General features: G+C 41.6%; 2 protein-coding genes across 2 annotated transcripts in view; one reads left to right on the top strand and one right to left on the bottom strand.

Annotated features, from left to right (window-relative positions):
- The window catches only part of tafa5a (TAFA chemokine like family member 5a), a 773,862-nt gene that overhangs the window by 55,812 nt on the left and 690,063 nt on the right, over window positions 1-27,987 (top strand). The window lies entirely within an intron of this gene.
- On the bottom strand, window positions 1,191-4,345 carry LOC132403478 (uncharacterized). Its single transcript, XM_059986880.1, has 2 exons — window positions 4,083-4,345; window positions 1,191-3,804 (listed from the first exon to the last, which is right to left on the bottom strand). The coding sequence occupies exon 2, from the start codon at window positions 3,635-3,637 to the stop codon at window positions 1,850-1,852; it is 1,788 nt and encodes a 595-aa protein (XP_059842863.1). The 5' UTR covers window positions 3,638-3,804; window positions 4,083-4,345; the 3' UTR covers window positions 1,191-1,849.

The following is a 27,987-nucleotide window of genomic DNA, read 5'->3' as shown; positions in this document are numbered from 1 at the left end:
GTTCACGCAGCTGTTTCTGTCATTTTGAACCAATTTCTGATTGTAGTTACATTTGAGCAGTTTCACAACTTGATCTTGTTCGTATTACCTACTATTAACCCCCGAACCCATGATTAAATTTACTGAACAATTCCTAACTATTATCCCTGTCGAAGAAGAAGCAATTAGTTAATCACTATTAATGTGACTTTGGCATAAAATTGATAGTTTTCAAATGAGTGGCTCTTACGTTCCTGTAATACAAGTTTTCTGCAACATAAGAATTCCACCATAACCAGCACATAGTTAATAACACTGAGTACATGGAATGAATTCATTCTCAAGCGGTGATTCAGGTTTCAGTCCAGTTCCATTCAACTCAGCATAAAAATCTCAGCTAACCCTCTGGTGGCAGTATTGAGGGATGCTGCAGCTCCTCAGTCCCAAGTGCATTTATCTCTACCACCAACCCTAGCACCAAAAAAAAAGACGGCAATTGAGTTTGATTTTTATTCCAAAATCCACACCGGTTTATTTGTTTCAGTTAGGAAAAACAACTTAAAACATATAGCTGACCTAGTTATCTTTATTTCTAAACTATTATAAACATTTAATTGTTAATGTTCTCTTAACTCACCCAGCTATAAAACCAGTGAAGGAGAATATATGTGGTTGTGGCATTCTAACTGAATACCAAAGACTTACTTTTAAAAAAATCTTGATTGACTATTACCTTGCCTGTCAATTTAAAGATAATGCAGTGCCCCTTTAATTAAATTCAGCATGTTAGTGTATCTCTATCCTGCAATAGATGCAGAGGTGTGCAGCAGCTCATCATGAGAGCTAGTTAAATGATAATAGCACATCATCTCCAACTGTGAAGCTCGACCTCATTTGATTGTTATTCTCGCATTAAATGAATTGCGTAAAAGCAAATTGGCAAGTGCAGTGAGATCAGCAGAAGAAAAGTATCATTTAACTGTGCAGTTTGTTTCTGCCTTGATCATTTTGTTTTGATAAAAGAAAATGCCAAGATAAGGCCACACTCAGGTTGGAGGAACAACATGTTATATTCCGTCTGTCTAGACTCTGACCTAATGGTATGAACATCAATTTCTTGAGCTTCCAGTAATTGTCCCTGTCACGTTCTCCTTCGGGTGTAACGAAACGCCGAATTTAACGTCCGGATAAACCACAGCCAATGCAAACCAGATCGCAGTAAGATTAACCATTTACTGTTCACTCTTCACATTAACATATGGTGAAAACTGTTGATAAAACAATACAAGATTGATACAGTATTTGTTCCTTCCTTAATATCACATTTCAAGTGTAAATACTTGCAAAGGTGACTATAACTACATTACACTAAGGTGCAGTATACAGGGAGAGTTTACCTGCTCCATTGACTACTTTAAATACACTTCCATGCAAACTATCCGCGACTCTTTAACTAACGAAAGCATAAACATTATCTACCGTCGTTACCTCTAACAGGATCAGCATTAATATCTTAGTTCAATATATTGATTATCTATTAACTTACAGCGTTGCTCTCACTGTGATTTCTCATGCCTGCAAAACTGCTTGTGCTCAGGTGAGCCTCGTGGAAAGCCCCCACCCTCGCGCTAATTTCAAACCGGTATTTTCCCACAAGACGCGGCGAAACCGGATGTGACGTCATCGCATGCCGATATATTTTACATGCAATGAATACACTTTAAACACTTCTAATTCTAACTAGAAAATACTATTGAATGAATTACTAAGCGAAAATATTATAAACTAAATAACTGTCGTAAAGACAGCACACTCCCCGCTTGACCTTCGTAAGGTCACAATGAGCAGAGTACGAAACTTAGTCTCTTAATCAGTCATTGGGTAGAAGTAGAATAACTTCTGTAACCGGCCCTTGGTAAATTTTCACATCGCCTTGGTCGGTAGTCTTCAATTCGATCTTCCTGACATGTCCATCCCCGCTAGGGAATGTAGCAGTGATTCTGGCCGTTGGCCAGCTGTTGCGAGCGACTTGCTTGTCCCTGAGCAGGACTAAGTCTTCAACTTGAAGATTCCTTCGGGGTTCTGTCCACTTTTGTCTCTGTTGCAACAAAGGTAGATATTTTTGTCTCCAGCGAGGCCAGAACTGATTTGCCAGAGCCTGGACTTGTCTCCATTGCTTTGTGTACAAATCCTTGTCTGAGAAGTCTCCTGGTGGAGGAGGTGCTCCTGCCTTCTGCGTAAGGAGCGTTGATGGCGAAAGTATAAAGGGGTTTTCTGGGTCAGAAGACACAGGTAGGAATGATTGTGCGTTTATAATGGCTGTGACCTCTGCCATTAGGGTGCACAGTACCTCGTGGGCCAATCGGGTGCGTTGCTGTATCTCAGGTTTCCTTTTCCAGGTTTTCCGTAAGGACGTGAACCGTTTGACTGCCTGCTCTTTGTTATCTGGTGAGCGCTGGCATGGTTCTCTGATAGGCAATGGGGCAACCCCATTATTTGCTTCATCTCTGAAGACCTTGGTGTCTTTGGTTTTTAAAGAAATGGTATCTTGAGCTGATTGTGCAAGTTTGATGTCATACTTCGTTAGAGCGAAGACTGACTGGCCCAGCGACTCGTCGCTTGCCTCGCGCTTGTTAACGCCTTGTTGTGCTTCTTTAGGGTACACCTCAGTGAGGCAGATCTCGGAACAAGAACGGCTTGACTGAGTTTGACCGCAAACTTCTGTACAGTTCGAGCTGACAATTGTTGTCCTGGAGTGAACCTCTCCCTCCCCGCCGTCCTGTTGTGGGGGTGAAGGAGCGTTGTCGGTTCTTTCATTCTTGACTTCATCACGGAGCCGTGAGGGTAAATTTCCTTCCTCGTATGGATGTGATGCAATCGTGACTCTCTGAGGTTCCTCGTAGCTGGGGAAGTCATCGAATACGTATGGAGAGGGGAGACGAGCCTGCCTGTCTATTTGAGATTGTACATAGTCGCTTGTGCGTTCCAGTCTGGTCCTTTCTAAAGTAGATCTTGCTGCGGTCAGATCACGCGACCCTTCAGCTTCTTCTATGTACTTTGCTTCCGCCATGGCAGCAGCTTCTTCTCTTTCTAGCTGCAGCACTTGCAACTCTGTCGATATTTTTGCCATTTCCAACTGGATTTCGGCTTCTCGGGCGGCCCTTTCTTTCTGGATTTCGGCTTCTCTGGCGGCCCTTTCTTTCTGGATTTCGGCTTCTCTGGCAGCCTCTTCTCTTTGTCTGGCGGCCCTTTCTTTCTGGATTTCGGCTTCTCTGGCGGCCCTTTCTTTCTGGATTTCGGCTTCTCTGGCAGCCTCTTCTCTTTGTCTGGCGGCCCTTTCTTTCTGGATTTCGGCTTCTCTGGCAGCCTCTTCTTTCTGGATTTCGGCTTCTCTGGTGGCCAGTTTCATTTTCAAAACTGCTTCTTGTCTGGCGTAATGCAGTCGCACCTTGGCGGCTTCTGCCTTGGCTCTTGCCTGTGCGGACTTACTTGATGTCGTTCTACTGCCCTTGTCGCTGGGCGCCATCGACTTGATCCCGGATCGAGCTGACATTGCAGCACTTGGAACACCTGATAACGCCCGGGTGGGCTTACTTGATGTCGGTTTACTGCCCTTGTCGCTGGGCGGCGTCGACTTGATGCTGGATTGAGCTGACATTGCAGCACTTGAAACACCTGATAATGCCGCTTTTTCACTGTCACGTTCTCCTTCGGGTGTAACGAAACGCCGAATTTAACGTCCGGATAAACCACAGCCAATGCAAACCAGATCGCAGTAAGATTAACCATTTACTGTTCACTCTTCACATTAACATATGGTGAAAACTGTTGATAAAACAATACAAGATTGATACAGTATTTGTTCCTTCCTTAATATCACATTTCAAGTGTAAATACTTGCAAAGGTGACTATAACTACATTACACTAAGGTGCAGTATACAGGGAGAGTTTACCTGCTCCATTGACTACTTTAAATACACTTCCATGCAAACTATCCGCGACTCTTTAACTAACGAAAGCATAAACATTATCTACCGTCATTACCTCTAACAGGATCAGCATTAATATCTTAGTTCAATATATCGATTATCTATTAACTTACAGCGTTGCTCTCACTGTGATTTCTCATGCCTGCAAAACTGCTTGTGCTCAGGTGAGCCTCGTGGAAAGCCCCCACCCTCGCGCTAATTTCAAACCGGTATTTTCCCACAAGACGCGGCGAAACCGGATGTGACGTCATCGCATGCCGATATATTTTACATGCAATGAATACACTTTAAACACTTCTAATTCTAACTAGAAAATACTATTGAATGAATTACTAAGCGAAAATATTATAAACTAAATAACTGTCGTAAAGACAGCACAGTCCCCCTCCTTTCCTTCACCATTCCGCATTCGTGTTTCCTTTTCACACCTTCACTTCTTCCCTGACCATCACCTCCCTGTGGTGCTCCCTCCCCTTCCTCTTCTTCCATGGTCTTCTGTCCTCTCTTATCAGATTCCCCCTTCTCCAGCTCCTTATCTCTTCCAACAATCAACTTCCCATCTCTTTTTCTTTTTCAATCTTTTTATTGATTTTCACATATACACAAAAAAAATAACATAGTAATAAGTAAATTATAAATACAATAGACTTGAAATCACATTGATAATAAGATAATAATATCCTACTAAACATCAACAAAAGAAAATACCTTAATCAAGTCCACATGATTATATGAAAAAAAAACAAATAACCATTAAAAAAGAAAAAAAAAATTAAAAAAATATGTGAGAAAAAAATATATTAAAAAAAATAAAACACTAAACTAAACTAACATAGGCAATAATAACAGTTTACAAGTATAAGATAGTGTCAAAGAACTCCGGAACTCCATACCTGAACATGAATAAGCAGAAAGGTCTGGAAAAGGCCAAATTAATTCATATGAAAATGTCGAATAAACGGTCTCCAAGTTTCTTCAAATTTAATTGATGAGTCAAAAATAGTGCTTCTAATTTTTTCCAAACTCAGATAAGAAATAGTTTGAGAAAGCCATTGAAATGTAGTAGGAGGATTTACTTCTTTCCAATTTTGTAGTATAAACTTCCCATCTCTTTACTTCACTTCCTCCCTCACTCACTCACTTATCACCTGCTACTTTGTATTTCTTCCTCCCCTCTTAACCTTCTTAATCTGACTTCTTCTCCACTGTAGGAAACATCCTCTCCACATCCACTCTATCTTGGCTTGTCATTGCTCAATAGATTTCCATGAGGACCCCCTCCCCCCATTCTTCTAAATCTTTGATGAAATTCACCACAGTCTTCAATGGGTCTACAACAGTCTTTGACAGATTGAATGAAAGGTGTATTTGAAGCTCAAACCTCAGTCTTGGCAGAAAATTGGGAGAGGTGGAGCCTGCAGATTCCGAATGGTCCACCTCACTGATTTCAAAATTGAAAAATCAAGTCCTGAGAGATTGCCTGTGGGAAAGATTTCAATAGTCCATGTAAATTTTTTCCACTCATCTAAAGTTCCTGTTAGTCTGCTAAAGTGTGGAGAGTGTGTTCTGCTGAGTACTCAGATAACATCAAAAGAAATGCAAAGTGTATGTGTTGCTGAAAGCCATTAATGCCTGAGGGCAAAGGAACATCTCAAAACACAGTCTGTCTCTATGGTTAACATAGAGGAGTTATTTATATTTTTCAACATTAGGTTCTTCACTTGTCTTCATTCTAGTACTCTACTTTTCACCATTGCAGTGGTAGCCATCAGTTACAGAGGCTATCAGAGGTCAAGAAGTGTGCAATATCACGTTATAGTTACAGTGATCTATTAATCATTCCTAGAATTAAGTATAAGCAGTGCATTAAGAGCAAGCATATGTGCTGAGGAAAAGGCAACTGGAAGATTACAGTTATTGCATCTAAAATTTTCTGTTTGTTATGTGATCTTTGTTCTAATTTCAACTGTATGAATCTGAAAATTCAAACTGTACTTATTAATGGTCTGTTCCAGACTACTCCCTGGAACTGTCTTGCGCAAGTTTCCCTGTGCTGCACAATGCTGGGGGTGGCACAGTAGCATAGTGGTTAGCACAATGCCTTACAGTACCAGTGACCTGGGTTCAATTCCCGCCGCTATGCGTAAGAGTTTGACATTCTCTCCATGACTGCGTGGGTTTCCTCCCACAGTCCAAAGATGTACCGGTTTGTAGGTTAATTGTTTATTGTAAATTGTCCCGTGATTAGGATGGGGTTAAATTGGGGGTTTGCTGAGTGCAGTGGCTTGAAAGACTAGAATGGCCTATTCTGAGCTCTATCTCAATTAATAAAAATAAATGAATGAATGCTTCCTGTGAAAATAAAAGCTGGACAAAAATTAAAGGGCACGTACAGATAGATCATTAGTGTATGGTTTTATTTTTGCTACTCCTTTGCATTTCATTTGCAAAGTGACCTGGAAGTACACAATTCTATGTACATATCTGGAATTCATGACTGCGATTTTCATTTGCATTGGTGAAGCTTATTCCTGAAAGACCAGGCTTCTGCTACTACTGGGACAAATCTGAGTCTGTCAAGAGCCCACTGGGAAATGACTCAGAGTTTTTTGTTATTTTTTTGCCCTACAGTTTTCCAGACACTCACAATTCATCATGATCAAGTTTAAATGATATTTGGACCCAGCATTTCCCAATCACCTCGATCTGTGGTTAATGCAAACCAATGCATTGACCTCCACCCTATACCATCACCTATGTCCTGCTTCGATCAAACCCTAATAAACTCCAAATCCCCTTTCAATACGCCACCATCTTTACTACCCACAGCCTTTCCAGAGGACCAGGCCTGATTGTAAGTCCACCTGCTCTCTTCTGCATGGCCTGACATTGTGTAAAATGTAGAGGAAAGGCCTTGGTCCTCATATACTGTTGCATTTCCAAGTGATTCTCTCACAAACTATCAGTTATGAGCCCACAGTATGAAGGTTATTTAAATCTCCTTTGCAGGCTCTGATCAAGTTCGAGGCCAATGTGTGTTACCTACGACGAAGAAACTTTAATTTTGATTAATAACCGAAGCTCATAATCAAACTAATAAATTACTTTACTCCAGCAGAGAGATCTGGAGAAATTATTGAACCTAATATACTTAGCTTTGATACATATGTTTAGCAACTGCTGGACTAATCAAGCTGCCTTGCTTCCATGGATGTCCCTTAGACAGAGCAGGACAAGTGAGGTGGATTCCTGCCCCTCTCCTTAGAAGCTCTCATAACTTTTTGTCAACTCATTACCACCAAAATCCATGAATACTTTTTATGCATGTCTGAATTTTCTCAAAAACACTAATCCAGTAATGGGTTAAAGTATAAAGATAAATTAAAATAATGAAAATAAATTCCTTTGTACTTTCCTTTTCAATCAAGGTCGTGACCTTCTTTAAACCAATGATGTCATAGAACATGTCACAGAGCCACAGAAATAGGCCCTTCGGCACATGTTGAACCATTTAAACTGCCTACTCCCACTGACCTGCACCAGGATCATTGTCCTCTGTACCACTACCATCCATGTACCTATCCAAATTTCTCTTAAAAATTGAAATGAGCTTGCATTCATCACTTGTGCTGTCATCTCATTCTATACTCTCACGAGTGAAGACATGCTGAGTGAAGAAGTTTACCCTTATTTTCTCTTAAACATTTCACCTTTCACCCTTAACCGATGACCTCTAGTTGTTGTGTCACCCGACCTTAGTGGACAAAGCCTGCTTGTATTTACCCTATTTATACACCGTCATAAGATAGATAGATAGATACTTTATTGAACAGAAAAGAAATTGCAGTGTCACAATAGCATTACAAGTGCACAGATATACAAATATTAGAAGAGAAATGAGTAAGAATATATTTTTTAAAAAGTTACCTTAAAAATAAGGTGTACAAGATTAACAAGTCAAATACGACAAGATTTCCAAGTTCATACTGATAAGCTGGTAGTGCACGAATTACCATAATTTTATACGGTAATGGGTGCACATTCACACCATCCAGGTAAGTGATGGTAGTATTGCACAGGGTGTCCATGCTAGCAGGGTGAGGTAAACAGAGTTAAACAGAGCTTAACTAGAGGTTAATAACAGTCTATCAGGAGGGGGTTATCACTTCCCCAGCTACAGGTTGACTCATTACAGAGCCTGATGGCAAAGGGTAACCATGGCTTCATATAGCGCTCTTTAGAACATTATATTTGTCTTGGCCTAATACTGAAAGTGCTCCTCTGTTCAGCCAAGGAGGCATGCAGAGGGAGAGAAACATTGTCCAGAATTGTCAGGATTTTCCGGAGTGTCCTTTGCTTTACCAGCAGTCAGTGTAGCATTTGTGCATGTTGAAAGTATTCAGCGTAGGCAGATCCTGGCTTTGATCCTGACACAGAATTTAACTCAGCACAACTCAGAGAAACAACCTACAAACTTGATGTCAAATAAAATTGACATATTAAATGCAGTATCACATCATTCAGAAATCTTTCTCACAACGTGATGACTATATCTGAATTATAATTTTATCCCCATTAGGGAAATTCTGGCAATTTAAGGCTGCAGATCAAACATATCCCAAGTAATAATTCTGACTGAAAATTCCTACTCATCTCCTTTGTTCTACCACAGCCTCTTGCGTGTCCGGTTTGATTCTTATAACACATCCAGCCTTTCTAATCAGTTTGTTCAGCCTGTTGACATTACCCATGCTGATGCCATTGTCCCAGCACACCACTGCATAGAAGATTGTACTGGTGACAACAGATGATAGAATATGTGAAGGAGCGGCCTGCATAGTCCAAGGGACCTCAGTCTCCTCAGGAAGTAGAGGTGATTCTGGCCCTTCTTGAACAGCCTCTGTGTTGGTGCTCCACTCAAGTCTGTCATCCAGGTGCACCCCCAGATACTTGTAGGTCCTCACCTCACCCTGTGGGGCCCTTGTGCTACTTATAGCTGTGTCTGACAGACTGTTCTGAAGCCACACAAGCTGTAGTCTGTAAGTCTGATAATTTTGTATACCTCCAAATCATATGTGACAACCATCTCTGGTAGAAGGCTGATGAAGCGTATCTGCGCCCTCAGCTCAGGGGGTTTTGCCCAACTCTAAACCCAATGCTGAATCTTCAATGGAGCAGGAGGTCATATGTGTTGTTATCTCACCTCCAGCTTGTTTTGGCCTTGCAATGTCTAGCAGAAAAGCCAGGCTATAAACTATAAACTATAGAGCGAAAGTGATTCCCTATGAAACCCCTAACGAGAGGTAAGCATAATTCAGTCCATTAGTTTCTAATATTCTTGTTATAAACAAAGTCAGGCCACAGAACTTTGTCTCAGTTCCTAACATATCCTCCTTTCAGTGACTACAATGTGGTAGTAAGTCACTTTGTTTTTCATGTCTCGTTGATGAGCATTAATTAAGGCATTATTAATGATCTCGGTATAAGAATGAGGAATTAAACAGGTCCAGTTTGAAGTTCACACATCGCTGCAATTTTAATGTGACTCCAAACCTAAAGGATTAAGTAGGCAAAGGTGACTCTTATGGATGTAGAAATAAATCGTTGCTGACTGTAATAAAAGAAAGATGGATTCTTGTTCGCTTTGCGACATTTTATGAAGAAAGCCAGTTTTCTTTGTAATGTAGCTACAGCTTTGATGTAGGGGACCAATTCTCTGGTGCGAATCTTGACACTTACGCACAGCCCACCAACCCTCGAAGGAAAGGTTAGGCGATAATTGAGACCAAAAAGTAGAAATTGGAATTGATTTGAAATTTTTTGACATCCAACTCCAATTAAAGTCCAATCATGCAGATTTCTAGTAAACTGATTCAATTGATTTCTTTCTTTTAACTATTTTGCGCAGGAGCCTATTACAGCATAATTGCATTGAATCAGATGTGCTGAATCAAGTGAGAACTGCTGTGATTATTAAAAATTTTGAATGATAAAGTGAAGCATGGCAATATCTTCCAATTTTGGGCTTTGCAATGCTTATATGAAATTGAGCCCAGGAAAATACCCCAAGCTTCACTTCCTTAACTCCCAGCTGATGTGTACAACACTACTTTACTCAAGAATAAAATAGTGAATATTGTAATCATTTATCAGTCATGTACTTGCTTATTTTGCAGAGCTGCTTCATATACTATTATTCTTGTTGATTATTAAGGGATCTGAGCATCACTGACAACCAGCTCTTATTGACTTTGAGAAAGTCCTTTTGGAGTAACTGCAGTCCTGGAGATGTTGTTGGGTAGTAGGTTCTGCACCAGTATCAGTGCCCCTCAGCAACTAAGTAAGTCAAATAGAAACCCTTGTGCTGTGGGTGACTATATAGTTGTTGCATTATATACACATATATAGTAATTTTATGCATTGATCTGTACTGCTGTCTCAAAAAAGTAACAAATTTCATGTTGTATCTGAATAATGATCAACCTGATACCGGTCCCTATTGTGGACTGAGAGTGGGAAGGGGGTATGGAGAGGGGAGTCATGATTAGAAAAAGAGAGAGGGGGGAGAGCAGGAAGCACCAAAGAGACGTTCTTTAATGGCCAATAAACTAAATGTTTGGAATCAAATGATCTTGCCTGGTGTCTCAGGGCTGGGTGTATCTGCACTCATGCCACCCCCCCCCCCCCCGCACCGATCCTGGCACTTCTTCTCTGTCACTTGTCACACACACCTCCCGGGGTGCTCCACCCTTGTCATTCCAAATATCCTTTGCTCCACCAGATTTACAAACTCGCTCTATGCCCCACATTGTCTAATACCGTACTGTTCAAAAGTCTTTGGCACCTTAACTAAATATGTATACCCCTAAGACATTTGCACAGTACTATAGAGATTGAGATACAGATAACTACAGATAACTAGATAACAGATAACTACATAATTGAGTCGAGATGCATTCTATATTGAATTGGAGTTTATAGCTAAGCGAGGAAGAGTATTAAGTATTTAATATTTCAGAAATATATGAGTAGTGTTATAAATACACTGTATAATTTAGCATTCCTTCTTTATTTACATACTTCATTACGGGTTATATGTAAAGGTATGTGAATGGCATACATCATTGTGTCACCATGTCATATGCAAGCACCTCAATAAAGTAAAATAAAGTAGACATCTTTATCACGCCAGGCAGCATATATAGGGAGAAGCGCTGTCAACGTTTCGGGCCGAGTCCTGACGAAGGGTCTCGGCCCAAAACATCGACAGTGCTTCTCCCTATAGATGCTGCCTGGCCTGCTGTGTTCCACCAGCATTTTGTGTGTGTTGCTTGAATTTCCAGCATCTGCAGATTTCCTCGTGTTTGACACCTTTATCCCCAGCTCCTGTGTTTGTCTTTTGAATAGTTTCTGGAGATACAGAACATAACACTTTGGTTTTAATTTAGGGGAGTTTTGTTATGAATGAACCCAGTTATAGTAGAAGTTGTTGTTTCTCAAGTTAGTTATATGCCTTTCCTCTTTGCAAGCTGTTACTGACATCACAGAGAGGACATCTGATTACTGGGACATGTGTCAAGGTGGAAAGTGGATTGAAATCAAGAGTGCAGAGCTGGGCAGCAAATAATTAGTATGATTACATATCAATTTGGGTGAAAAAGGAAAATTATTGTAGAAGGAAAGGAAACGTATTGTAGATTAAGAGCGAGGGAGGAAAAAACAAAGAAATTAATGCAAAACATTCTACCTCTATCTAAAAATATGGCAAATCAGTATTTTAACCTGTATAGGTTGCATGTGTGATCATCCACAGGTGAAATTACACCCAGTGTAAAATTGGTCCAAGTACTTTTAATGCATCTCACTTCAACACATGCCATTTTAATAACCTGATATCTAATCAAGCCCAGTGAAGGCATCAGATGTGAGATTATTAAAATGTCATGTGTTAAAGTGAAATGCACAAAACAAGTGCCTGGGCTAATTAAACACAGGGTGCAACTCTCTCCTGCCAACAGCCATGGGTAGACTCAATGCCAACTCTCTGAAGGACAAAGGCACACGCTAGATCTGTTCCAGAGGATTCAGATGGAAACTTTGGTTAGCCTTCAGATAAAGATGTATTATTACAATTGTACCACACTGTGTACAATTATGGCCCAATCTTCAAGAAAGGATTACAAGCATTGGAGGCAACCCAAAGGAGATTCATCTGGATAATTCCTAAAATAAGAGGGTTGTCTTATCATGAACTGCTGAAGTAGTTGGATATTCTCTTTCGAGTTCAGAAGAATGAGGAATAACCTTAGCAAAAACTGAAAAATCCTGGATGTTGACTGAATAGATGCTGAGATGTTTCTACTAATGGGAGTGGCTTGAATGAGGGGACACAATTACAAGAGGAGAAGAATAGCATTTAAAACTGAAGTACTGAGGAACTTCTTCCTGCAGAGGCTCATGAATCTCTAGAATTCCTTACCTCAGTAGGTTGTGGAGTCTAGGTCATTTGAGATCTTTAAAGAGGAGGAACACAAATATGTGAATAATTGTGGAATTGAGGGTTTTGGCATGGAAGAGGCAGAACTTCAATGAATGTGTGAATGATGTGTTGGGCTTGTATTCTAAAATGCTAAGGATATGCATGAGGTACCAGCTGATGCTCTGGTAGAGTTGCCTGAAAACATGTACAGTATAACACATCAAGGAGCAGTAGGCAATTCAACACTCAGCTTGCCCTGAGTGTACCCTTTTTCAACATGAAAGTGAAGGGCAGCTCCATTTCAACACTACTGATTCAGCTTTCAAGCATCCTCTGATTGCTGGTATCTCAGATCTCTTCCAGTAGGAGGAAGCCATTCAGTGCCCAGAAAGTCATGAGGCATGGGATAAGTGGAACCTTGGCTGTTTGGATAAAAAATTGGCTTAAAGGAAGAAAGCAGAAGGTAGTTGTGGAAAGAAAGTATTCTGCCTGGAGGTCGGTGACTAGTGGAGTGCTGCAGGGATCTGTCCTGGGACCCCTGCTATTTGTGATTTTTATAAATGACCTGGATGTAGAGGCAGAAGAATGGGTGAGTAAGTTTGCAGATGACACGAAGATTGGAGGAGTTGTGGATGGAGCTGTAGGTTGTTGAAGGTTCCAAGAGGATATAGACAGGCTGCAGAGTTGGACAGAAAAATGGCAGATAAAGTTCAATCCGGACAAGTGTGAGGTGATGCATTTTGGAAGGACAAACCAGAACACTGAGTACAGGGTTAATGGTCAGATACTTAAGAGTGTGGATGAACAGAGGGACCTTGGGGTTCAAATCCATATATCCCTCAAGGTCACTGCACAGGTTGATAGGGTAGTTAAGAAGGCCTATGGGATGCTAGGCTTCATTAACAGGGGGATTGAGTTCAAAAGTAGAGAGGTCATGTTGCAACTCTACAAATCTCTGGTGAGACCGCACTTAGAGTATTGTGTTCATTTCTGGTCACCTCATTATAGGAAGGATGTGGAAGCTATGGAGAGAGTGCAGAGGAGATTTACCAGGATGTTGCCTGGTTTGGAGAACAAGTCATATGAAACAAGGTTAGCAGAGCTAGGACTTTTCGCTTTGGTGTGTAGAAGAATGAGAGGGGACTTGATAGAGGTCTACAAGATTATAAAAGGCATAGATAGGGTAGATAGTCAGTACCTGTTTCCCAGAGCACCAGTAGCAAACACCAGAGGGCATAGGTACAAAATTAAGTGAGGGAAGTTTAGGGGAGACATCAGGGGTAAGTTTTTTACACAGAGAGTTGTGAGTGCCTGGAATGACTTGCCAGGGATGGTGGTGGAGGCTGAAACATTAGGGGTATTTAAGAGCCTCTTGGACAGGCACATGGATGAAAGAAAAATGGAGGGTTATGAGGTAGTGTGGGTTTAGTACTTTTTTTAAGGATTATATGGGTCAGCACAACATGGAGGGCTGAAGGGCCTGTACTGTGCTGTAGTGTGTTCTATGGTTCTATGGTTCTATTGCAGTAGAAACTCTGAAATTTGCTATGGTGGCACAGTGTGCTGATATGCAGGCTAAAACTGCTTCCATTGTGGATTTCCAAGAGTTTGAAAGTTAAGCATAAGTTTTCCATGTCTGATAGAAATATGATGTCAGCTGGATCGTCATAAGCTTGTTACTCAAGTTGTGCTGAGTTAAATTCTGTGTCAGAATCAAAGCCAGGATCTGCCTACACTGAATACATTCAACATTCAAGACTGCTGCACCAACTGCTGCATTATTCAATCTACCAGATGCAAAATTGTGCAAAATTTGCTCCACACAAAAATTCAAAGCAAATTAGCACCAGCTGTACTGAAAGCCAGTACCTTTGGATCCTTCAATTCCTGTCTCTTCAGAATAAATTGGAATGTTTTAACCCTACAAAATTTACCAAACCTTTTGTCAAATATCAACTGTTTGACAGACATGCTGAATGCAGATTCAATTCTTTCTGAAATCTTTCTTACAACTTGATTACTGTATCTGAATTATAATTTTATCCCCCATTAGGGGAAACTCTGGCCATTTAAGGTTGCAGATTAAACATATCCCAAGTAACAACTCTGCCTAAAAATTCCTACTCATCTCCTTTGCCAGACAACATTCTTTAAGACATTTAATAAAGGGTAGGCAAAGATGACAGAGTTGGCAAAGACTGCTGATTTCTTTCAAACCTCAGAACCTCTTTTTTGGTTTTGTAACTCCCAGTGGTTTCCTGCAACCTCACTAATTAGTCTGGATCAGTCTGTAACTAGATAGTTGTTTCCAAGGGAGAAGCTCGATTTACGGTGTCAAGTAGGATCTTTAATGAGATGTGGTGAGGTGTCAGGAAATATTAACATATTAGACACTGACTTTTGAAGTTCAAGTTTATTGTTTTTCAACCATACAGATATATACCGCCATACGAGACAACATTCCTCTGGACCAAGGTGCACAACACAGTTCATATAACTCACACGCAACACTTAAAGTAATACTACCACAAATAACCTCCAAAAGGACCACAACCTTGTCATAGGATTTGGAGGTGTGCGTGCCTCATTGACCCCGGAGCACTATATGGGCTGGAGCGGCACCTGGAGCTTTGATTCTTGATAGGGTCACCCATGCCAAACAGGCCAAAGGGTAAAGGCCAAACTGAGAGTGGTCCCCTGGTCCTCTGGGTTTGGGTTTCAGCGCAGGGCTAACAATCCTGATTGGTCAAAAAATATAATGATATAAGCGGCAATGAAGATGGAGGAACCTTGTTGCTGCTCTACGTGACAGTGGCATTTTGAGCAGTAAGTTAGTAAGTACCACTGATAAATTAATAAATAATAAGTTATATATATATATATATACATATGACACAAGTTAAAAAGTGAACGGTATAATGCTTCATATGTATTGAGATGTGGGTGGTGGCAGGGAGTTCAGTAGTCTTATAGCTGGGGGAGGAAGCTGTTTCCCATCCTAACAGTTCTTGTCCTAATGATATGGTACCTCCTGCCTGATAGTTGGTGGTCAAAGAGATTATTGGATTGATGGGAGGGATCGCTGACAATGCTAAGAGGCTTGTGTATGCAGCACTCCTGACCTCAATAATCATCTCAGCAGTCCTCGTAATCCTCCGTAGGGAATTGTGGTCAGGTGGCTTGCATTTCCTGTATTAGCTGGTGATGCATCTGGTCAGGACACTCTCAGTGTACTCCTGTAAAAACTGGTTAAAATGCAGGCGGGGCGAGAGGCTCACTCAACTCAATCTCGTCAGGAAATGGAGACAATGCTGTGCTTGCTTGACCAAAGAGGTGGTGTTGAGGGACCAGGTGAAATTGTCCATTATGCGCACTCACAAAAGCTTGGTGCTCTTGGCTCTCTTCACAGAGGAGCCATGTATGTGTAGGGAGCAGTGGTCAGCCTGCAGTTTCTTAAAGTCAGCAGTCTTATCTTTGATCTTGTCCAGACCATTCTATCAGCTACTTCCCTGTACGCCGACTCATCTTTGTCTTTGACGTGGACACTGCTGTTGCGTCATCAGTGAACTTGATGATTTGGTTTAAACTGGATCTAACATCAGCAAAGTGAACCACAGCAGCCTGAGAACAAAACCCTGAGGAATGCCCGTGCTCAGTGCGATTGAGCTAGAGATGCTTCTGCCAATGTAGACTGACTGTGACTTTTGGCCTTTCTGTCAAGAAGTCCAGGATCCCATCACAGAGGGAGATGCCGAGACCCAATGAGGACAGCTTACCCACCATTTTCTGAGGTATGATCATATTGAACACTGAGCTGAAGTCGATATACAGCGTCCTGGTATATGAGGCACTGTCTTCCAGCTGGGACAGGACATAGAAGAATGCAGAGACTATGGCATCATTGGTGGACCAATTTGAGCAACAAGCAAACTGGAAAGGGTCCAATTTCGGAGGATGATGAAATTTAATGTGATGCATAACCAGCCACTCAAAGCAGCTCGCTGCTGTTGGGGTCAGTCCCACTGGACAGTAGTTGTTGAGGCAGGTTACTGTTGCCCTCTTAGGGACCTGGAAGGTCGTGGCCAACCTGAAGCCTGAGGGGACAGTGGTCTGTTCCAAAGAGATGTTGAAGATTTCTGTTGGAACCTCAGTTAACAGGTCTTCACAGTCCCTCGGCACATGGCCAGGTATGTTATCAGGCCTCACAACGTTATGGTGCGTGGGTTGTATTTTTTTATTTAGAGACACAGCACACAATAGCCCTCCTGACCCTTCATGCCATGCTGCCCCAGCAACCCCAATTTAGAACTACCCTAAATATGGGACAGTTTACAATGTCCAAGTACATCTTTGGACGGTGGGAGGAAACCGGTGCACTGGGGAGAGCCCACGCATTCCACAGGGAGGACATATAGAGAATCCTTACAGAACGGTGCCGGAATTGAACTCTGACATCCCCAGCTGTAACAACGTCACACTGAACACCACACTACCATGGGCTAGAGTCTTCCTCACACCAGTTGTGCCAGCTCCTCGGGAGTGGGGTGGGTGGGGAGGGGCCTTGCTGACCCGCACATTGTTCTGTGCATCAAACAGAGCGTAAAAGACTTTCAGTCTATCAGGAAGAGAAGCATCACTGTCATCGACAGGCAGCGTGGTCTCGTAATCCGCCTGCCACATGTGCCTTGTATCTATGGTGTGACAAAAATGACTGAATATTCTCTGTGAATAATCCTGACTTGCCTTCCCAATGCTGCAGGAAAGCGCAACTCTTGCTTACTTGGAGAGATGTCTTATACCCCGATTTGAAGGCAGCATCCTGATCTCTCAGCCGGGCTTAGATCTCTGCTGTCGACTATGGTTTTGGATTTGTCGTAACAGAGATTTGTTTAATAACGGACACATCTTCAGTCTGCTTCTTTATGTAGCCAGTCATAGATCTCGCATATTAATCAGTTAATGTGATGTTGACACGCCACCTGCCTGAACATATTCTAGTCTGTGTTTATAAAACAGCCCTGTTAAGACTGATCTATACTTGTGCGTACGGGCTACGCCGCAGCCTATGCTGTAACCCTGATTTTCACCTCTGCATCGCTCTACACCGTAGCGAGCATGCGTTGGTGTGCGCCAGAGCGCTAGTTGGTGGTGGAGTTTCTATGCCACTGTGTCGAGTTTCTTCCTGAGAGACATGGACGAGGAAATGCATTTCAAACATTTTTGCATGTCGGCAGGTAGATTTGACTATTTGGTTCATCTATACAGCCTACAGACATAGTGGAGAAGAAGCAACTGGAAATGCGTAGGAGAAAATGCGATGCTACCAAGTGGACCAATCACAGTTGTTGCGGTCTGCATCGCCGCAGCGCGAGTAACTTTTCTGGAGAGGTGCACGTCGCCCTACGGTGTAGGGTACATTATGCGTTTCCTATGGCGTCGATGCGACGCACAAGTATAAATCAGCCTTAACACTGAGGCTGCTCTTTTTGACCAAGTCTTTACTTCCCTTTCAACTGGTTTGACAGATTTAATCAGTAGGCGGTATGCAGGAAGTAGCATAACAGCTAAGTGTCAGAGAATCCAATGTGGTGACCAAGAGCAGCTTTGTACACACCAGAGATGTTAGTTAAACCGGGTATAATGTGTTCTCACCTCTGGTAGTGAAGTCAACATGCTGATAGAATTTAGGCTCAAAGGTTCAAAGAATAGTTTTATTGCCAAAGTATGGATGCACAATACAACTCTGATATTTGTCCTCCCCAGATAGCCATGAAATACAGAAGAAAAAAATCACAGGTGTTGTTGAAAGAAAAGACATCAATCCCTTCCCACATGAAAAGGAAAAAGAAAGAAAACTCGTAAACCCCAAAACCCCCAACCCCTCCCTTGCACAAAAGCTAACAATTTGCCCACACGGAAAATGGTAACTGGAATGCCAAACCCCAAACCCCTTCCTCACAAAAAAAACTGCAACAAGAACAGGATGGTTTTTACATTGGCATGGTTGAAGGACACATACAAAATGCTGGAGGAACTCAGCAGATCAGGCTGTGTTTAAGGAAATGAATAGTCAGCGTTTTGGACCTTCTTCAGGACTGAGAAGGAAGGGGGAAAATGCTGGCATAAAAAGGTGGAGGGGGCATGGGAATGGACTAGTCAGACAGGGATAGGTGAAGCCAGGTGAGTGGGAAAGGTCAAGAGCTGGAAAAGAAGGAATCGGCTAGGAGAGGAATAGGAGAAAGGGAAGAAGGAGAGGATGCAGGGGGAAATAATAGGCAAGTGAGAAGAGGTGAAAGGTTAGAATGGGGAATAGAAGAAGGAGAGAGGGGGGAATTACTTTACTGGAGGAAGAAATCAATAACCATGCCTCTGGAACCAGCTCAGTTCCTTCAGCATTTTGTGTGTTTTGCTTTGGATTTCTAGCATCTGCAGACTTGCTCTTGCTTGGTGTGGCTGAAGCCAATAGCAATAGAGAAACCATCGGGGTGCGTGGTTTGTGAATCACTAATGGCGCCGTAAAGCTTTTGCAGTGCTTTCCCAGTATTAGCAGAGGGGCCAAGGTCTAAAGCCACATTCACAATAGCATTAACTCCTTCGGTCAGTGGAAAGGCCTATACTTCACCATTAACAACTCCACCTGAGACAAGCAGTGCATTGCCACAAACAAAGCATTCACACATGTTCTCATTAATATATATATACCTTGACCATGGGTCTTGTTTGGCCCGAAAAACCCAGCCTAGCTGGATTGCTGCTTCTTGATGACATAGAAATTAAGCGTTTCAAACATCCGCGGCACTGAAAACCTGGATGAGAAATATTGATAATGACTGAAGGGGCAAACAGTTGAAATTTCTCAAATTTCACATTTCGTTTTACACAATCTGAATATTAATGGGCAAATTAACTTGATTTGTGAATTTAAATACCTTCTTATGGGCAAAGAGCTCCCATAGGCTATAGATCTGTGAATAAGGTAAGGGTAAGGAGAAGAAGTAATCAGTGATAAAGATAATTGAATTTGGGGCCCACTCAATAGCCCTCACAAGAAATGTTGCCACAGGCAGAAGGAAACAGAAGTTCATCTTGTGTTACAGTACTTGCTTCATGTATAATGGACGGAGCTGGTGACAGAAACTTTCCTTGCCGTAGGACAGAAATGTTATGGCCATATGTAATGATAGTAATAGCCAAGAATTGACTAGATAAATCTTCCTGTGCATTACATATTTCTGGCAACCTATAGCCTTACAGAAGATGGAAGAGCAATATGATGAGATTTTTTTTTATCATTATCCTGTGGGATGCGATATGGCTGCATTTCATCTGATTATCAGATCACTAGAAATGTACGGTCCTTTTAGTGTAATCATTCTAGCAGTATAGAAATGATGGAATAAAAAATAGATTGGAATAAATATGTTAAGCTTAAGTATGAAAAATTCACTGTCGGGGCAAAAAAACATAAATTGAAAAATCGCCAGTGCATGTCTTCTTGCAGATAAACTACGCAGATTATTTTTTAAAATCCGAGTCTTAACCTGGAAACCATCTTCAGCTATCCACAGGCCCTGAGACATTTGGATCATGTCCATCCCTGGTACGAAAAGCCAAGAAGATATCACTTTAATTAGTTTTTTTTCCTAGATAGTTGGATGAACATCCACTGAGCTGCATATATTGAACCGTTGCACATAGGAGTCTTGGTGTGTGTGTATCCTTTCCTGTAGATATTATCACATTAAGTTACAGCATAAAGTTGTAAATTGCGAGTGTCAGTTTGTCTGAGAAATGAAATCCGGAGAGCAAGCCAGGCATCTGTTGATCACATCATTGTGACTCCCACTGTCATTATTCAAACGGCTGAACTTCGAATGTCAATTTAAATTGAATGTGACCCCAAGATGCCCTTGTGTCAACTTTCAAAACAAAAAAAAATGCAGTGCACCATCCAACACATGCTTGCTTCAGCCATGGCAATCTACCACTACTAAAAGCAATCAAAATGATTTACTCCCGTATTTAAATAAGATAACATTCTCTCTCTGGTGGCTGGATCTCGTTATCCGCTACAGTGTGCATGGCTTTTTCAAGAATGCACTATTACTAATATGCAGTGATATAGGTTGTGATCTACAGAAATGCACATTGATATGTTGATATTGAATTAGTTGGCCTAAAGAAATTAATTTAAATCTCATTTAAATGTTGCCCTCTTCAGAATTTTTCATTGCAAAGTGCTCTTAATTTGTAACTGAAATGTCTGAGTTGCTATCAAAAAATGATTCATTGCCTTACATAAATAGAAAGTGTTCAAGTGCATCTTTGGTAACTGTCCAGAGTGCAATGCTACAGGAAATCATTCTATAATATTCCAGCTCATTCCATTCCATCTACTTATACATCTTAATGTGCATGACAGTATGAGTTTTATATACATGGAAAACACGTATTCAGTGCTATTTTATTAGCTACTGGATATATTTTAATGTGAAACTGAACGTGGTCAGCAGCTTACAATTGCAGTGGAGATTACATGGAGTCTCAGGGGCTAACTGTCATTTGAATCTATCTGTCACACTTGGGATGACTTTTGTCAGTTCTTGGCTGTGCTGCTGGGTAGAGAGCTTCATGCAGAGATAACATTACATCTCAGTGGAAAGGGAGCCCATTAGAACACATCCTTGAACACATTTCCTATTGACAAAATTCAAAGGTAAAAAAAAAGAGCAGAGCTTCAACTTGCTCTGGGCAGAATGTTTGCTATTTTCCTCTTGAAGGAAATATCTTTTGTCATGTTATAAGAACAGTTTTAATTTTCAAAATAAAGTTAGGTTTAGTACTAAGTTATTACCCACGAAATTAAAGAAAATAAAGGTGTTCTCTGATACCGGATGAATATAAACTCAATAAATGTGGCAACTGGAATTAGACCTCAGACTTAATCAGAATAATTGGGCCAAGACTCTTCTCATAGCTTTAAAGGCAGCTTCTCAATGAAGCTACCTCCAAAGGACCACAAACTCATTGTAGGGATTGGAGGCTTGCACGCCTCATTGACCCAGAGAGCAACGTTGGCTGGAGTCAGGGTCTTGTGCTTTGGCTCTTGGTAGGGTCTCCTATGTCAAACGGGTCAAAGGGTAGAGGCCAGACTAAGAGTGAATCCTGGTCTTCCAGGATTGGGGGTTCAGCTCAGGGCTAACAACCCTGACTGGTCAAAAAAATTATTACGGAAATAGCAATGAAGAATCCTTCTATATCTGTGTGCATTGGTATGGACAGACAGAGATGGAGGGCTTTCATTGCTGCCCTAAATGCCAGTGGTGTAATGGGCAGTAAGTTCTCAATGAAGCTTGATTCGGTTTCATCTGCTTGTGCTGAAAAGACCCATAAGGGGTATGGGGGAGAAGTCCACACTACCTCCGAGATAGTTTCAATCGTACATTCTAAGCACCTTATATACTGTAGTAACACACAGAAAATGGTGGAGGAACCTAGCAGGTCAGGCAGCATCTTTGGAAATGAATAAACATTTGATGTTTCCAGCCAAGACCCTTCTTCAGGACTGAGAAGGAAAGGGGAAGATGCCAGAATAAAAAAGGTGGGGGGGGGGGACAGAGGATAGCTAGACAGGTAAAGCCAGGTGGGTGGGAAAGGTCAAAGGTTGGAGAAGAAGGAATCTGATAGTATAGGAGAGTGAACCATGAGAGAAATGGAAGGAGGAGAGGACCCAAGGTGAGAAGAGGATAATGGTCAGAGTATAGAATGCAGGAAAAGAAGAAGGAAAAGAGTTTTCACCGGAAGTAGGAATTGATATTCATGCCATCAGGTTGGAGGCTGCCCAGACAGAATATAAGATGTTGTCCCCCCCACCCCCACCCTCTTGTCCCAAGAGGAGGCCATGGCCGACATATCAGAATAGGAATAGGAATTAAAATGTTTGGCCCCACCTGAAGTAATGCTTGTGGTGGATGGACCAGTGGTCTTGATGAAGCTATCCGGCCCCCCGATTTACGATGGGACTCACCAATGTAGAGGAGGCCACATTGGGAGCACTGGACACAGTAGATGACCCCAGCAGCTTTGCAAATGGAAGGACTGTTTTGAGGTGAGGGAGGAAGTGTATGGGCAGGTATAGAACTTAGGTCACTTCCAGGGATATGTTCCAGGAGGGAGATTAGTGGGGAGGGTTGAATAGACAAGGGAATACCTTATATATAGTACACTATATTGACTTGAATAGGGCTTATATTTTCAAATGTCAAAACATGAAAGAAGAACATTTTCATTTGCTATTTGCTATTTATATCCTCTCTGTCTCCAAACTCCTAGATTATCATACTTGCTTTCGTCTTGTCCTCTTATTATTTACTCATACGGATGTAGGCAGAAATTGCCTGTTATTTCAGAGGAAGCAGAAATGTCGGGGGGGGGGGGGGGGAATGTGGGTTGCTAGAGATTCCAGCCTGCCCGCTCCACGTACATAAATTTTCAAGAAGGAAACTATTAAGCAGCTTTATCATTGAGTTAACTTTATACTAATGTCCATGCACAGCTAGCCTTGCCTTTGAACATATTGAAATAGTTGCACCAATTTATTTCCCAGCTGTTAAAATGATTTGAAATTATATGTAGCCAGCAAATTTCCTAAAATACAAATTTAAATGCTTCGTATCAGCTGAGTTCAATTTTCAGCAGGAGAGCAATGTATAAATTTTCAGTAAGGGTTAAATTGATCCACGTCAACAAATATGATTCTTGAGTGCACGTTAAAATTTTCAACATTTACAGACAACTTTTCCTATTTTAAAGTTGTATATTTACGTATTCAGTGCTTAACAGAAATAATTATTCAATGAATCTGAAATTTTTATGCAACTTTTATTCCAAGAAACATATTTAGGAGTTAATTGTTTTCTATTAGGGTTCACTCTAGAGCTTGGATATGGAACAAATACTAATTTCACCAGCTACCAATCTTCAGATTTGAATGTGGATTGCAGATTGGATTTAAAACACAGCTCAGAACAATTAGACTTCAGATGCCTGAGTATGCATGAATGCGGACAGTAGTCAGTGGAGATTTCATTTTCTGTGTCTGGAGAGTGGGTGCAAAGAAAGAAGTGTGTGGAAAATTATATGTAATTCAAAGGAAGCACTCTAGATACATTGCAACTATAGAATTGCCCTACTGTTAACTTTGATCTTTAGCATATAAAAGTGTCATGTAAATTGGTTCAAGAGTGTCTGCTGCTCAAATTTGTTGAATAAAACACATCGACTAACTTCAGTGTCTGTTCAGTGACTTCGTTTAGATCACAGCAATACCTTCCATTGCATCTACTCATTTCTGCAGATGATTCACGTGCGGTATTTGGAAGTTTGACCCGTTCAGTGGCATTGACTTGCTTCATTTCCCTTCAAGAAGCTTTCTGGTAGGTTCTTTTCCAATGTCTGGAAGGATCAGATTGTGTTATAAAGACCAGTTGGACAACAAATCCTGACCCTGCTGGAGTTTGGATCAGTGGGAAGGAATTTGATTGGAACATAAGATACTGAGGGATATTATGTACATGAAGACACTGATCTGGTGGGAAACTGTTGAATTGGGGTTTAAAAAATTGCCATCCATTTAAGACTGACTTGAGGCAATATTTTTGCACTCAGAGAGTAATTAACTTTGAGTGAGGAACTTGACAGTGGAAGGAGAGTCTGAATAGGAGTGGCCCGGTTGTGTAGTGGTTAGCTCAATGCTTTACAATACAGGTAACCCAGGTTCAATTCCTGCTTCTGCTTGTAAGAAGTTTGTACGTTCTCCCTCTGACTGCATGAGTTTCCTCTGGGAGCTCCAGTTTCCTCCCATAGTTCAAAGATTACCAGGCGGTAAGTTAATTGGTCACTGTAAATTGTCCCATGATTAGGCTAGGGTATAATCGGGGGTTGCTGGGTAGCGGGGCTAGAAGGGCTGGAAGGACCTATTGTGTGCTGTGTTTCAATAGATAAAAATTAAATACAGTTGGCCCTCCTCATTCGCAGGATCCGCATGCGTAGATTCAACCAACCACGGATCGGGAAAACCCAGAAGCTGAGCATTGTTCGCCTCGCATCTCATTCGTCCACTACTTGTGTTGTGAGCGAGAGGAAGGAGTTTAAGGCTAGTAAGGGATGGCTGGCTAGCTATGTAAAGTGCTACAGCCTCAGGAACTTTAAGATCATGGGAGAATCGGGATCAGCTGATGCTGAGGTGACATCAGCGTTCCCAGAAGAGCTACAATGGTTGTGTCTGTATTGAGCATGCACAGACTTCTTTTCTTGTCATTATTCCCTAAACAATACAGTATAACAACTATTTCCATAGCATTTACATTGTCTGTGTGTGTGTGTGTGTGTGTGTGTGTGTGTGTGTGTGTGTGTGTGTGTCTGTGTGCGTGCGTGTGTATGTGTGTGTGTGTGTGTGTGTGTGTGTGTGTGTGTGTGTGTGTGTGCGTGTGTGTGTCTGTGTGTATGTGTGTGCGCACGCGCCCTTAACCCTTGACACAGTCGTCGGGGCGCTGTCATGACAAGCTTTTGTACCAATCTTTTTGGTGTGCTCATCATACGGCCTGTCTTGGGCATCTGAAACCTGGCAGAGCCCAACCCTCTCCAGGTTATTTACATTGTATTAGGTATTATAGGTAATCTAGAGATGACTTAAAGTATATGGGAGGATGTACGTAGGTTATATGCAAATACTACGCCATTTTATATAAGGGACTTGAGCATCCATGTTTTTTGGTATTCGCGGGGGGTCCTGGAACCAATTCCCCATGAATAAGGAGAGCTGACTGCAGAAGGAATACATTTTTAAGATAGGGTAGATTCATAATGAGCAGGGGTTTGAAAGGTTACCAGGGAACTGGAAATTTGGGTTTGAGGTTACAGACAGATCAACCATAACCCTGTTGAATGGCAAAGAAGGCCAGAGAGGCTGGTGATTCCAACTCATGATAGGAATCCACCAAATCATTGCACTATACTTGCCAGCAATTGCAATTACTCATTTTTTGTGCTTCTCCTTTCTGAATGAGATCACATTGACTACCAATACAGAAAAAATACCACTTGCACGTTTCCTTCCAAGCTGCACACGATCCTGATCTGAAAATATGTCACCTTTCTGATATTGTAAGTGGGTCAAAGTCACGGAACGTGATACCTAGTGCATTCTGTGAGTACTTTTAGCAGAATTACTGTGTGCTGCTACATTCTGAAAGGCCAAGTGCCAGTAACACCCAGATACCATCATCACTATTATGTGTCCTATTGTATGATGTGGGTGATCGTGTTCTTTCCATGACCATGATTGCACTTGACCAATTTTTTTACAGAAGTGGTTTGCCATTGCCTTCTTCTGGACAGGGTCCTTACAAGAAACATGGTTGCAGGAAGGGTGTGATTGGCCACTAAATATTCCTGGATTTAGTTGCTTCAGGTGTGATAGAGTAGGAGGGGCCAGAGGAGGAGGTGTTGCATTGCTTGTCCGAGAAAATCTTATGGCGGTGCTTTGGAAGGATAGATTAGAGAGCTCCTCTAGGGAGGCTATCTGGGTGGAATTGAGGAATGGGAAGGGTGTAGTAACACTAATAGGAGTATTTTATAGGCCACTTAAGGGGAGCGTGAGTTGGAAGAGCAAATGTGTAAGGAGATAGCAGATATTTGTAGTAAACACAAGGTGGTGATTGTGGGAGATTTTAGTTTTCCACACGTAGATTGGGAAGCTCATTCTGTAAAAGGGCTGGATGGTTTAGAGTTTGTGAAATGTGTGCAGGATAGTTTTTTGCAACAATACATAGAAGTACCGACTAGAGATGGGGCAGTGTTGGATGTCCTGTTAGGGAATGCGATAGGTCAGATGACAGATGTATGTGTTGGGGAGCACTTCGGGTCCAGTGATCACAATAGCATTAGCTTCAATATAATTATGGAGAAGGACAGGACTGGACCTAGAGTTGAGATTTTTGATTGGAGAAAGGCTAACTTTGAGGAGATGCGAAGGGATTTAGAGAGAGTGGATTGAGTCAAGTTGTTTTATGGGAAGGATGTAATAGAGAAATGGAGGTCATTTAAGGGTGAAATTATGAGGGTACAGAATCTTTATGTTCCTGTTAGGGTGAAAGGAAAGGTTAAAGGTTTGAAAGCACCATGGTTTTCAAGGGATATTAGAAACTTGGTTCAGAAAAAGAGGGATGTCTACAATAGATATAGGCAGCATGGAGTAAAGGAATTGCTCGAGCAGTATAAAGAATGTAAAAGGAATCTTAAGAAAGAGATTAGAAAAGCTAAAAGAAGATACGAGGTTGGTTTGGCAAATAAGGTGAAAGTAAATCCGAAAGGTTTCTACAGTTATATTAAAAGCAAGAGGATAGTGAGGGATAAAATTGGTCCCTTAGAGAATCAGGGTGGCCAGCTATGTGTGGAGCCAAGGGAGATGGGAGAGATTTTGAATGATTTCTTCTCTTCGGTATTCACTAAGGAGAAGGATATTAAATTGTGTAAGGTGTGGGAAACAAGTAAGGAAGTTATGGAACCTATGACAATTAAAGAGGTGGAAGTACTGGCGCTTTTAAGAAATTTAAAAGTGGATAAATCTCTGTGTCCTGACAGGATATTCCCCAGGACCTTGAGAGAAGTTTGTGTAGAGATGGCAGGAGCTCTGACAGAGATCTTTCGGATGTCATTAGAAATGGGGATTGTGCCGGAGGATTGGCGTATTGCTCATGTGGTTCCATTATTTAAAAAGGGTTCTAGATGTAAGCCTAGCAATTATAGACCTGTCAGTTTGACATCAGTGGTGGGTAAATTAATGGAAAGTATTCTTAGTGATAGTATTTATAATTATCTGGATAGAGAGGATCTGATTAGGAGAAGCCAGCATGGATTTGTGCATGGAAGGTCATGTTTGACAAACCTTATTGAATTTTTTGAAGAAGTTATGAGGAATGTTGACGAGGGTAAGGCAGTGGATGTAGTCTATATGGACTTCAGCAAGGCCTTTGACAAAGTTCCACATGGAAGGTTAGTTAAGAAGGTTCAGTCATTAGGTATTAGTGCTGGAGTAATAAAATGGATTCAGCAGTGGCTAGATGGGAGATGCCAGAGAGTAGTGGTGGATAACTGTTTATCGGGATGGAGGCCAGTGACTAGCGGGGTGCCTCAGGGATCTGTTTTGGGCCCAATGTCATTTGTAATATACATAAATGATCTGGATGATGGGTTGGTAAATTGGATTAGTAAGTATGCTGATTATACTAAGGTAGGAGGTGTTGTGGATAATGAGGTGGGTTTTTAAAGCTTGCAGGGAGATTTATGCCAGTTAGAAGAATGGGCTGAATGTTGGCAGATGGAGTTTAATGCTGAGAAGTGTGAAGTTCTACACTTTGGCAGGAATAATCCAAATAGAACATACAGGGTAAATGGTAGGGTATTGAGGAATGCAGTGGAACAGAGAGATCTAGGAATAACACTGCGGAGTTCCCTGAAGGTGGAGCCTCATGTAGATA

Source organism: Hypanus sabinus, chromosome 13, assembly GCF_030144855.1.
Source record: "Hypanus sabinus isolate sHypSab1 chromosome 13, sHypSab1.hap1, whole genome shotgun sequence".
Taxonomy (NCBI): domain Eukaryota; kingdom Metazoa; phylum Chordata; class Chondrichthyes; order Myliobatiformes; family Dasyatidae; genus Hypanus; species Hypanus sabinus.
Note: the sequence above shows the minus strand (reverse complement) of the source record. Positions and strands in the feature narration are given on the sequence as shown.